This window comes from Pangasianodon hypophthalmus, chromosome 16 (genome assembly GCF_027358585.1).
Source record: "Pangasianodon hypophthalmus isolate fPanHyp1 chromosome 16, fPanHyp1.pri, whole genome shotgun sequence".
In the NCBI taxonomy this organism is placed as follows: domain Eukaryota; kingdom Metazoa; phylum Chordata; class Actinopteri; order Siluriformes; family Pangasiidae; genus Pangasianodon; species Pangasianodon hypophthalmus.
The window spans coordinates 11270861-11285022 of NC_069725.1; the positions used below are offsets into that span (position 1 = coordinate 11270861).

A 14162-nucleotide genomic window follows, 5' to 3' on the forward strand; every position below is an offset into this window, starting at 1 on the left:
AATAGAAGTTGTTGACAAGTCTGAACAGCAACAGGGAACATTTGGTGGAGTTTATTGGTGCTAACGGTGGTTCTACTAGTTATTAAACACAAGGATTCACATCCTTTTTGCCACGTAGACTCTCAATGATTCATTGATGTGTTTAATAAAGACCTGAAAAGTACAATTGTTTCTTATTGGTCTTACTGGTTTAGGCAAAATGATTTGTGCCACATTTTCAAAGTAATAAATGCAAAAAATGTGGAAATTCCAAAGAGTTCGCAAACATTTTCTTGCCATGCAGGGATTGAGAAAGGCACACATAGTTGGGGTAAACACCAAACAAACTGCATGTTAGCGATTTGGACAGATTGATCTGTGGACTGTTATAGTAATGTTGCTTTGGCTGCAATCATTCACAGCTGTATTAAACGGTCTAAACAGCTAGAAACAGGTGGTCAAGTGTTATGAGCTGAATGGATATTATGTGTAATCCATTTTCAATCATGCTTAATGGAGACTGCAAGTGTAAATGCAGATTGTTAAAATCTTCTCCAGATACAATCCAAATGCAAAGCTCATGAAACTTATTCAATCAGAAAATGGGGGAAATGAAAATTAATGATACGTGTTGGATAAGTGATGAACCGTCTTCATGATTATACTTTGACAATGAATATGATTCATTCACACTCTCATTATCTCTCTCTATCCATGGAGAATTGTAGAACTGTCCAGATCTCAGCCAAAAGCTGGCTGAAATCAGCACATTTCAGCACAGGTCTTATTCTGAGCTCTCACTGGGATGACCATGAATTAGTCGATTGATCCACTCAAATCAGTTCCAGTGTGCAAATCTGCAGGAGAGAGAACATTAGTGATTTATTGGGAGTTGAAGAACAGCTCATTCCCATGGGATTTCAGTGTGATTAAGCAGGCATTGCTTAATTTGTCTTGATTTGTTGTTATTGATGAGTATGCTCATAAGGTAATAATTTGTAATCCAAAGTGGTATGAGTTGTGGTCACATGCAGGCTTGTTGCTTTTATTTTATGATACCCTGGTTGTTTTTGCTGATGATTAATTCAATAGGTTTTCAATAGAATATCACAGGACAAAAGAGCAGCAGCAGACTACCAACTACTATACGATGCCGTATGTGTACTGCACTAAGTGTGTGTGCATGTGTGTGTGTGTGTGTGTGTGTGTGTGTGTGTGTGTGTATGTGCACGCATGTGTGTATGTCAGAGATGATTGATTTGTGAGCTTTAAATAAACATTTCCAGGTTCTCATTTCCAGCTGGGGCATTGTTCTGAGTCTGCAGACCTGTCAGTCAGCACACACCTCCTGTTCCGCACAGAGAGAGTGATGAGCACAGCTGTGTCTGCTGAGAGAAAGAGAGAGAAAAGGGTAGAGAATAATGGATCATAGGAAAAGATCATTTCTCATCTCTGTAATTACATGTGACTGTAATTATCAATGTTTTACATGTGCATTTTTTAGGAAATATATTGAACCCATTTAAACATGGCTGCCAGCAGTCGCAATAAATTCAGATTGTAACTGTGTCATGATGGTGTTCAAGGTAGCGCAGGAAAGACCCCGGTGAGAGAGAGTTAGGCTGCACATGTGGGCATTCATTTAAATATGAAACATCTTTGCAGTCTGAATACGGCAGAACACTAATGAAAAAAAAGCTGTAAAGAATTCTGGAAGCATAGGCAGTAGTGCGGTAGTCAGCTCATAACTATAAGGTTGTGGATTCAAATCCCTTTATGGCTTCTCAGAAATAAGATTAAATATCCAGGACCTGCAGGCTATAAGATCTTTGTAATTGCATGAATCATTTATGTCTGCTAGCTTTGAAGATAAGAATGAGACTTTCTTTCTTTCATGTTGTATTAGAGAACTCCTTTGTGATGTTTAAAAGCATTCTGGGTTTAATGTGTGCAAATTTATTTATTTCATTTGTTCAACACAAAAATGAAAGATGAGAATGGGAAAAAATATAAGTTATAAGCAGCGGGTAAAATGTTCACTTAATCTTTCTCTAATTCTCTAATTCAATTAAATTCCTTTAAATTTGTCAAAGCTAGAGTGCCTTAAACTCCTCCCCTTTGTTTGGTGAAGCCAAAGACAAATTTCCACTTTGTGCACAATAAAACTAACTAACTAACTAACTAACTAACTAACTAACTTAAACCAAACCGAAGCATCTAGTGCAAAGCTTTCTAGATTCCTAGCTTATACCATGAGTCCCTGCTCACCACATGCTGCCCCTAGCGCTGCACACTTCTTGATGACGTGCTTTGGCTTAGAGTTGAGATCACGATCCTCACTCCTGATTCATTAACCAATATTGTGTGGAAAAACATTATTTTTTAATTAAATTCTTTTTCGTATTCTTATTGTAGCAGACTGTGATAGCTCCATTTCCTAGCAGATGTTTGTGAATGTCAGCTTGTCTGCATTTTGAATTACTGACTTACCTGCACTTTTGTACCACAATAGCTTATTATTTAATATAAAATATTAATCATCATAGGGTGCCAAGAGTACACTGTGTCTTTCCAAATCTGAAAGGAAAAAGGAAGTGTGTCCTTCTAAATTTAAACGGAAAGTAGACTGGAGAGTACACTGGGGAGGCTCACCATTTTTTAAAAGTGTAGTATGTTTAAATATTTAATATAATACTTAACTGCAAACACTGATCCAAATGCTTTATAAAAATATAAATTTAGGCCTATTCACAGTCAGGTTGCAGTCTGTAATAAAATGTCTTCTCTGTCATAAAACATTTACACGGCATGTGTGAGATCTTTTCCCACATTTCATGTTTGCAGCACACAGTGATATGATCATATTATGTCTTGAATTTATTTACTTTAAGCTACAATAATAATATCAGTATATGTGAATATATAAAAATGAGGCTTTATACACCTGTATCAGTCATTTAAATGGCCCTGTGAGCATGCCCTTGGTTTACTTTCTATTTCTCTTCTAATAACCTCTCAGTGCAACACAATATGTCATGTAAACCACAACAGCTACATTTTAAAGGGCTTCCAAAGCATCCATCACCCTGTTATTACTGTAGAGTTTTAGAAAGCTGCTGATTAAAATGGAAGCATTATCTTTTCTGTTGATGCTTCAGAAAGACTTTCGATGATGGAAATGTGCATGCCTGCTTAACCTTGTGTCTCTTCCTCCTTTTATTTCTCTCTCTCTCTCTCTTTCTCTCTCTTGCTCTCTCACTCTCTCTCTCTCTCTCTGTCTGCCTGGCCCACTTCCTCCATTATTCTTTTCTATTCTTTAATGTTATCAGCAACTTGTTTCAAAACACTTCCCCGAGACTGAAGTGCTGAAGACCCTTTTCCCAGGTCACCTTTGTCTCTGTGTTTCATGAGCTTCATTAGCTAAAGTGCACATGTGTATGACAAAGAGAGGGAGGCTTGCTATTGTTTGCTTACTTTATTATTAGTGCCTAAATGAAAAGTTTACTGGAGGCTTACTTTTTAAATGCCAAGGGTGACAGCACTCAGTAAAATGAGGAGAACACAATTAGAGGCTTGAGTCTTCTCTCTATATTTCTTCCACCCTGCATATACTAACTCGCTTGTTTTATTTCTGTGTGATTATTTATTTCACTGTGTCATATGGAGACAAGAGATGATCAGACATGAACCCCTGTATTTATCAAGTGTCTACAAGAAAGAGGTTTAGATGAGTCATATGATATAAATGATATATATTTACATAAACCAAAGCACTGAATGAAAAATGAGCTGTTACCTGAAAATATCAAGTTTTCAGTGTATAAGGTTTGATACATTGCAGAGATTGTATGCACACCATTGAACTAATGTCTTTTATTGAATAACATTCTAAACCAGTAGACTCACAATAATCTTTGACACAGATTACATGACGCAATGGTCTGGGTGTATGTTGCTTTAAGACCCATTTTTGGGGTTTCTCCAAGCCCTGAATTCAGTTTGATTGTGGGTGAGGCGAGTTAGTCTGTGCCATTTTGCAGTGCAATGCATGAAAGACCAGATGATGCTTTCCCAATCATCAGCTGTCCTGTTTCAATGAGCCTGTGCCCAATGCAGCCATAGATTCCTGCTCCTGGCTGACAGAAGTGGTACCTGATGTGCTCTTCTGCTGTTGTAGCCCATCTGCTTCACATGTTGTGAGTTCTGAAATGCTTTTCTGCTCACCGTGATTATAAAGAGTGGTTATTTGAGTTATCATAGCCTTCCTGTCAGCTTGAACCAGTCTGGCCATTCTTCTCTGACTTCTCATCAAAAAGGCTTTTCTGTCTGCAGAGCTGACGCTCACTGGATGTCTGTTGTATTTTGTACAATTCTGTGTCAATTGACTGAAAATCCCAGGAGCAGTTTCTGAAATACTCAAACTAGCCCATCTGGCATCAAGGTCAAAGTCATTGAGATCATATTTTTTCTCCATTCTAATGTTTGATGTGAGCATTAACTGAAGCTCTTGATCTGTATCTGTATGATTTTATGCCTTGTGCGGCTGATTGGATAATTGCATGAATGTGTAGGTGTACAGGTGTTCCTAATAAAGTGGCCAGTATTTTAACAGATTGTTTTCTCTTATGGTTATGGAATTTGAAAATACATCAAATGTATTATAAAACAAATACCAGATATATAAATGGGTGTAAAACAAGTACCAAATATGTAAAAGATTCTACTGCACCACAAAAAAACTCCATGAGACTTATCCTGGTATTTTATTTTATGCTTAATTTTACACAAATATTATATTAATGCAATAATATATTCCGCTGTGATGGCTCCTTTTGTTTTGTTTGTGTGAATGTGTGTGCATGGTACCTGTGATGGACTGGCATCCCATCCAGTGGAGACTCTGGCCTCGCACCCCAGGGTAGGCTCTGGAGCCACCACAACCCAGAAAAAAGCACTTACTAAAGATGAATGAATGAATGTTGGGGTGTGTTTTGAGGGCAAAAGCCATGCCATAAAAACATGGATGTATTTTGTAATTTTTAAGTGGTGATTAAATTAACACAGTGGAAGCTTTGAGTGTGTCTGTTAGTGATTAACAACCTTGGGGTTGTGCTGTAGATGTTTAACACTCCCTAATGATTTCCTTTAATGAGGCTTTGGTTCCCAAGAACAATTTATTCTATAATTGAGCGTATCTGCATGCTAAATCTTGCGTATCCACTTTGCAATAAACAAATGGACATGAACAGTGAAACTGACCAGGATCAAATCATCGCTGTTTCAATCCATTTCCTACTGAGAGCGAGAGAGAAAGGGAGGGGAATTGGGCACTGTGTGATTCCACAGAATGTCCTATGTGAAAGAGGTTTCATCTCAGAGGGTTGTTGACTCATCTTAATCATGTGGAGCACATAAACTCCATCTACATCTCCTTTCTTCATCCCGTTACCATGGAGAGGAGATTTATGGGGAGAAAAGGCTTAGAGCACAGATCTAGAGATCTAGACAGAGAATGAAAAAGAAAAGAAAGAGAAGCCCAAGCGGTTAGTGATGTTAATTTATTATTAGTGACAGACAGCTTCAAGGAAGGTCTTATTAAGTTCTGTATATAATTGAGTCCCTCATGTTCCTCTTCTTCCTAAGGCAAGAACCTGGATCCAGTTTCCAGTTACAGGAACCTAATAGAGAAGGAGCAGGAGGAAATGGATATATACAGTACCCTCCAAAAGTATTGGAACGGCAAGGCCTTTATATATATATATATATATATATATATATCTCAATTGTAGTGTAGTGCTGCTTCCCAAGGCCCTCTCTTAGCACTTAGCACAGAAGCAGGAATATCTTGTAATTACTATGTAGTGATTCACGAGCAGTGAGTTCCATTGATAAAAACACAGTATAAGAATTAGGTGTTTATTGTGTTTTAGGAACAAACAATTAATATAGATTATATACTGTTTTAAATGCAAGACTGCAGAATATAACATGAATCTTATATCATGTAGCGTTCATAGAGAGAAAATATGCAGAGAGGAAAATGTGCTCTTTCCGCACTGCACGCAGCTTATAAACTGTCATTCTGTCTATATTCATTATTGACTTTCTGAAGATTTGTCTTTAATGCCTTTTGATCTCTGCATTAGCCTGATATTAATATATTTAATCCCATGAATGTTTCAAATAATTGGGAATTTTGGGCTGTTTGCATTGTGAAAAAAATCTCGCACACTTTAATCCATGTTTATTTATACAGTTGTTACACTACCAATATAAAATAGTGATATAAAATGGAGTGACAGATAAACAGAAAGCATTTTTGCTGTATGTTGTCAGCCAACTGGTTATTTCTACCACTAAAAATCAATATAAAATCTATAAGTGAAATCTAATCATACGTCATTATGAAGACATCCCTGTGCAGCACTGCACATACTCAGTTCTTAAAGGGAAGAAGAGGAACTGATTTGGATTGGATATCTCAGAAGCATACTTGCACTTGGCTTGTTCTTGCCATTGTTTTGTCGTTAATGGTATGGAAACCTTTGCACTCAACTGTATGTAAAGATGATTTTGAGCTGAGAGCTACAATGTTAAATAAATTCGTTTAATAATAAAATGACTTTTTTATATAAATGTTTGTACTGTGCCAGTGAGATCCACCAAGTATTACATACACTACTGAGTAGTGAGACATAGACAGGCTAAAACATGGCAGTACAATGCAGAGCCAGGGTGCCAATAAAGGACAGTCACGCACTGCAGTAGAACTGACTGTGGGTCTCTCAGAGATAAACAGCCTGCACGTTTTTCTGCACTGTGTGTTTGTTTATCAGACAGATGGCTCAAGAGCAAATAAAATGTGTGTAGCTTGACCCGTCTACTGGCCATTCTGCTTGTTTTCTGTTATTACATTCATTATCAAGCCATTCTACAGAGCACTCACACTCATGTCAGCACACATACCATGACACGTGACATACTCCTGCTGGACGGCCAGTTTCCTGATTCATTTTATAGACACGCCAGTTCTCATACTCTTCTGTGCAGAGCATCAGAGGAGCAACATGCACATTTAATACAACATTTAAAGAGATTTCTTCCTTTAGTTGTCAGATCCCATATGAACTCTACCCTGACCTTTGACCTTCTGGACCTTTGTGTAGGTGTTTGGCTGAAGCCCACGAGAAGCTCCCGGATGAGAGAAAAGCGGGCGGACTTCGTGGCCGGCTGTCTCGGTGGAAGGGTGATTGTTGCCGGGGGGCTGGGTAAGTGCTAATGGAGTGTGCCATATTGGAGACATAACTCAACCATGACAACTGCAACAACTGTCATTATACAACACCTACACAAAAATTACCTTATGCTCAAATGTGCTCACAAGTAATTATGTTTATTATTGCAGCTTGGACTCCATTACTGAATCAATTTAAAGGTCATATTTGAATAAATAGGTGCTGGACAAAAATTTTCAGAAGTTCAATTCCATTGTTTTCTCTTAATGTGTAAATAAGTAACAGCAAAATGCCAGCTCTTATAAGAAAACAAATCCTTGAGTAAATACCTTTAAAAATGACGTTCATGTTAACTAATAACAATAACAACAAATAACTATGTAATTCTATTAAAGGTGGAAATGCATCATTTAAAAATAAATAATACTAATAAATATGTTTTAAGGGAAATAATATATACTTGCACTTATATATTAATAAGTAGGTTCATTACACATAGTTTGTGTACTTTACATAGTTATATGCACAAGTGGAAAACTAGCAAAGTACAGTTACTTTTTTACTACATTTAAGTCTGGTTTTTCAGTATCTTTACTTGAGTTTTTCTTTCACTTCTTAATTTAGATTTTTACTTGTAACATTTCAAAGAAATATATCTACTTTGTACTCAATAGATTTTCAAACACATCAATACATTTTTCTATAATCATATATATTGTTATGCCTCCGCCACCTGGTGGTTTCGGGTTGTCTTTCCACCCATCTGTCCAGGATTCTCGTTAGCATGATATTTCAAAAACTAGTGGTTGTATGTTTTGTAGAATTTAAACGGAGTTATCATTGTAACCAGCAGATGACCTGATTAGATTTGGGAACATGGTCAAGGTCACAGCAAGGTCAAAAGCCTGAAATAGTTTTTCTTCAATAGCTTCCTTCCTGTTTGTTATACAGAGATGTTACTGCGAGCTCTCAAGAACAAGTGTTTGATTGTTAGGATTTATATGGAATTATCACTGTAACCAGCAGATGAACTTATTGAATTTTCAAATTTATCCAAGTCACCTCAAGGTCAAATGGATGAAATAGTTTTTCTTCAATAGCTTCCTTCCTGTTTGAAGTATATTTTAAGGGTATTTCAGGCACACAAATTAGTAACAAGAAGGACTAGACTTGTTGACAACCCTGTCGACGCCATTGTTATCATTGTTATAAGGTGGCTTTTTTGCATGAGACAGCTTCGGGTTGTTGAAATAAATGCCTAGAAAATCTAAACTGTAACAGATGTGACAGCAAGAATGAGACCTAATACCAATAACTGTAATCTGTTATTGTGTACTCTTTGTATTCAAGGGGGCACCTATTTACCATCAGTAACTAGAATCAGTGTGTGATCTGAGGCATGTGTCTTTTTCTTTTCTTTTTCTTCTGTTACTTGTCTGTTTCTTTTCATACTTTAATTTAAAACTTACATATCATTTCTTCTTTTACTTGAGTGAATAATTTAAAGCTTTACTTCACTCCTTACCAGAGGATTTATTTAGATGAGTAGTTGAACTTTTACTTGGGTAAATAATTTGGGTAACTTTACCATCTCTGGTTATATGTACTTACAGAATACGAACAACATACAACTTACAGAATGTACACTGCCAGTCAAATGTTCACATTTTAGCATTTTACTTAAATAACCTTAAACATTCTAATATTTGTACTGAGAACTGAATCAAGAAATGTTTAATAAAGTTAGAAATTCTGAATAAGCCAAAATCTTTATCACTTTCTATTTGTAGCACAACCCCTATTTATGTTTTACAGTTAATACTAACACCGTTTAGGAGTCTTTTATCTATCTATAGTCTTTTATCGTAATGGGTTTATGCCCTCCAAGTGTGCCTGTCTTTACTAAAGCACCCATTTAGACTCCCATTAGGATGTGAGAGTGACCAGTTAATAAGTTCCACAAAGATATAGGTTTATTTAGTTATTTTTTTCTTTATTCTGTATCATTTTGTTTGGTGATAAAACTGTAATAAAACAAACCCAAGGTGTTCAATAACTTTTGGCTGGCAGTGTATGTTCATTTGTGCAGCATGTGGCAGACAACCAGTCCACAAACCTTTCAAGCATTTACAATTAATTCTACCTTTGTATAAAAAATAAAGGTCCATGAGTAATGTTTTATGATGAAGCAACAAGGTGTGATAAATGACCAGCCCTCTTGATGTTAATGCAACAGATAGGCTGCAGCTCAAATAGACGTGGTCATGCTGCATGCACTTTCTGAATGAATTATGATGCTGATCTGATCATTTGAGCACGAAAACATGGAAATGACCCTGGACATAGACATGTGGCTGGAAACTCATTAACACTGCCGCACTGACTGGCAGTGCTGCTTGTTGTGTTTTATTTTGGTCATTATGAGGTATTTCTATTAGCACTATGACTAAACAGCCCTGCTGTTTTCTGTCAGTGAAAAAAAAAAACTCAGCCAACTGTCCAGCTGTACCACATTTATACAAATATGATTACTTTGCTCACTGGCCTCTGGCACTAATATGCTGTGACCTTGCATTCACACGCTTGCAGTCACTCTGTCACTCTCAGGAGAAAGCCTTGAACCAGGCACATGTAATTTAGCTAATTTCACTGCTTGCAGGATTCTTTTGTTCTTTTGTTTAGCTCTAAATCTGTAAAAGTAGGGAATGGTTTGCTGGGAAACATACACAAACGGTAAAATACAGCTATTTTGCAGCTTCTATCTCAATTCATTCTCACTGAGCAGAGTAGCATCTTTAAACTAAAATCTCATGCTAGACTTCATAAGACGTTGGTACACTCTGGTCAAAATCATCATGCAGTTGTGGTTCTGTGGCTTTCAGTCCAGCATACAGTATGAGACTGAACATTTTGCTCTAACACACACAGATTGAATCATCTCAGATAGAACATCTGAAAGTTACACCTGTCCTTAGACAAGGACTTCTTTACAAGAATCAAAGATTTCTGGACAAGATGACAAGTCTCTGATTATGTCATGATATTATTAGAATATAATCAAATTAGTCAAATTATCAAATATATTATCAAAAATGGACAGCGGTTGACAAATAATAAATCCATTAACCCACCGGGCAAGTCAGAGCTCTAATATGCTTGCCCAGTGTTTTGGCTGCCTGGTAACCTAGGCTAAAAATGGTAGCAAACATGATGTAATAAAGTATGATGTTAGTTAAGTGCATTAATACAGACACATATGAGTATATAAATTCTGGCTGTTTATAAATTATAGATTCTGGCTAGCAACTTTCTTTTTTCTCAATATGTTTAACTGTGAGGTGACTGCAAATCGTTCTAAATGGAAAGTTATATGTCAGCTTTATGCTGCACATTATTTTGCCGTTTTCACATACCATATGTTCCTGATTCTGAAAAGAACCATGCAAATAATCCGAATGATAAAAGCAGATGTATGTAGTGCAGCAGGCGGTGGGGTTCAGAATGAATAGCACATGCAATAGCTGCACATTTTGTTTAAATAGACATAACAAATATAAAGATTTGTGTTTTTTTGCGAAAGTCAATAGTGAGTATGTTTTTTTCTTTTTCTGGTTGTTGAAAGAGAGAGGCAAAAACACTTCTGACTACTATGAATGAGACAACAATGAATTAAAAAAAAAAATCGAATAGCCTGGACACATAATCTTCATGTACTGGCACGCAGCCTAGTGATTTCTGCAGTCCTGAATGAATTGCTTATTAAATTTTCACTGGTGTATATGCTTGGCAGAAAACAGGCTCCATACAGTGTCAAGATTAATAAAGGGTTACTATTGATTATGAATCAATCAGAATGAGTTGAAGTGTCTATTGTTTAAAAAAATTCTGCTCTAGTATTGCCTAATCAGCTTAGAATTTACTATGTTATTTTCAATACTGTTTTTAAGATACAGTCAGATCCACCCACTGATCCCAGAATGTCACTTAGCTAATGGGTTTGTTTAGTGTAGTCTTCACACTGCATCCAAAACCAACAGTACAACATCTCTCAAAAATCACCTCCTCTTCCTACATCCATCACATCTCACAAGAGAGAGACCCAGATTTGTTCTTCAAATAATGTTACCTAGCAGAGTTAGTAAGAGATTTCTGCCACTTCCCAAAAAATATACCTGCACCAGAATGATGCAGATGAAATTTCATGTTTTATTTCATCACTCTAGACCTTTAGAGACAAAATACAGAAACAGAATGTTTTTAGCCACAGCGGAGGTTGATAGAAGTATAGTGTGTGCCCTTTTTATCCAAACAGCTTATTATTCTTCAAACTGTTGAGTACGTGAGGGGTTTCTTTCAGCCCGACATATGGAACTAGCACTTTCTTCCTTCCTCATCTCTTTTTTTCTTTTCTTACAAACTCATGCACACATGCACACGCACACACACACACACACACACACACACACACACATGAATGCTTTCACAGTTACACAGATGATACTAAAACAGGATGGAATACTTCTTTTCCTGTAGATCCTCATATCTTTTCAGAATTAATGTCTGTCATTAACTTGGAATTCATATTCAGGAAATTACTCTCCCTCCATAATGACCTTGCCCACCATCACAACCTAATTCTAATCTTCTTTTACAGAATCTAGACTCCAGATACCCAGTGGATCAACTATAAAACAAGCTAACACAGTCTTTATCACTTATTACATTATATGATAAATATAATAATAAATATATTACATATATAACTTACATGTGTCGATGCTCCTTGAGCATGTGAATACTATTGTCAAGTATATTATAATCATTCAAGGCAGTTATGCAGCCTAGGAATTGCAGTGTGTGTGTGCATGTGTGTGTGTGTGTGTGTGTGTGTATGTGTGTATATTGGCCTGGGATTTGCAGTAGAACGAAAACAATGAATTAAAGAGTAGCCAAAATAAAGCCATTAAACCAGTCATGACTGCAGAACATTTTGACTGTTATGGCCAAGATGGGACACATAACAAGTGTTTGACAGTCATAGCAAAGCAAGATGTAATGCTAGGAATGAGCAATGCAAGTTTTAGACAACTCGTTTAAGTTATTTGGGTTAGAATAAATTGTCATGTCTGTAGAGGTTTTAAAATAACAACAAATGAATAGCAAACAAAAACCCTTCACAAAACTGTGTCCAGATAGCCTAATATACAAACACTGAACCTCATGTTGTAATGCGCTTCTTTATATTTGAAGTTGGTCCAAATTTTGGTACTGCTTTTTAAGCTCTTTGATCACACTGATTACATTACATACAATAATTTCTAGAGACCTAAATGGGTACTAGATATGTTTAGTTTGCTACCTCCAATAAAATAGGCGTATATTTCTCATATATTCTACATAATACTACATACCATATCAGACAGATTCTCTCATACTCTTATACTGACAGCTGCAGAAACCAACTCACACATCACAAGATGAATTACACCTGGATTATACCTGGATTATACTATGTCTGCAAATGCAGAAGCAGCAGCAACATGAGACAGATAGTTTACATACTTGCTTGGTTACCTCATGTACATCAGGAGGATTAAAAGTGATATCCACTAGAATATACACTACTTGTTTGGCAAATTTCCATGTTGACCACTGAGACATTTAGAAATTTCATGCCAGCTATTCTGGGCATTGTCACTGTGCAGCAGCATAGAGATGTTAAACACATGGATGAGCATTAGTTTCTCTTTAAAACTCTCCACCGTCATCTTGATTGTTGTCAGGAGCTGTGTCTAAAACTAACCATCAAAACTATATATATATAATCTGCAAAGTAGTAGTTACTAATCTGCAAGGTCAGAAAACACTTCTCCATAAGTATGAAAGCAACATAAGAGATTTTTTACAATTTAAACACTAACCATGGGGAATTCAAAAGAATAGTAAATATGTATGCAATTTGAGACACACCTCTATTTTGTTCAATCTGTTATGGACAAATGGACAGTGTTATTGACAGTGTTATGGACAATACCCCCAAGTAGGTTGGTACTACACCATGTGCATTGAATGAATGCAGGATACCACAGTCAACCACTTACGTACACATTGTTAATAGTAAGCATAAAGCTGATCATAACGTGTAGGCTACAGATCTAAAACCTGATGCAGATCTCTGAGTTCTGTTTGCTTTTCTCCATGGACATATGAAAATGAAACAACAGGGTTACTTATGAATATATAAGCTGCCGGGAATCTCATGATCGTTGAAAACTGCATCTTGAGTGAATTTTGAATTGCTCTTGCTCCCCCAAAAATTTAAATGAACAATGACCGATCAGTTCTAGGATAGCCACCCTTAGCGCCTCCCCCTGCATGAAACAGATTTGTGCTTATTCTAGCAACAGCTGGTAGAATACCGAAATAATGTAGCATTTTTTTAACCCAAGCACAGTAGAGAGTCTGCATAATGCAAGTAGTGGGAGCTATATTGAGATTCCCAGAGCAATAATGAGGGCTTACACGTAGTGTGCCATGCCACAACTCGTCTCAGTGCAGATTGCAGACACCACGGTCACGTTGTCATTTTCTGATTACCTCCCCCAGGAGCTCCTGTGGCCCTGAATTTGTTCTTCTGAGAAATTATGATGACAAAAGTCACCCCCAGCATCGTGCACATGCTCACATCATCTGCGCTTCAATTTGAGTCTCTATGGAAACTGGTACAACTTATCCATGATGCGTGGTGATGTTGGTCTCGCCACCAGACCTCATGAAGACAGAGAGAGAACATTCTACACAGTGTTCTCCCTGCTCCTCCCTGGGAAATGGAGAAAATATCTTCTTTTGAGAGTCGAGAAATATTTAGTGGCATGGCTGTGATGGTCTTCTATATTATCTATATTAGGGAAAAAGCAATGAAGCACTGCCCATATTTTAAGGATTTGC

At 36.8% G+C, this 14162-nt stretch overlaps 1 protein-coding gene across 3 annotated transcripts in view; it reads left to right on the forward strand.

Annotated features, from left to right (window-relative positions):
• LOC113530897 (kelch domain-containing protein 8B) overlaps positions 1-14162 on the forward strand; it is a 99159-nt gene that overhangs the window by 78097 nt on the left and 6900 nt on the right. For all 3 annotated transcript variants that reach the window (XM_026921273.3, XM_026921275.3, XM_053240788.1), the window contains one exon: positions 7146-7247. In XM_026921273.3, coding sequence (XP_026777074.1) covers positions 7146-7247 — 102 coding nt within the window. The remainder of the gene's footprint in view (positions 1-7145; positions 7248-14162) is intronic.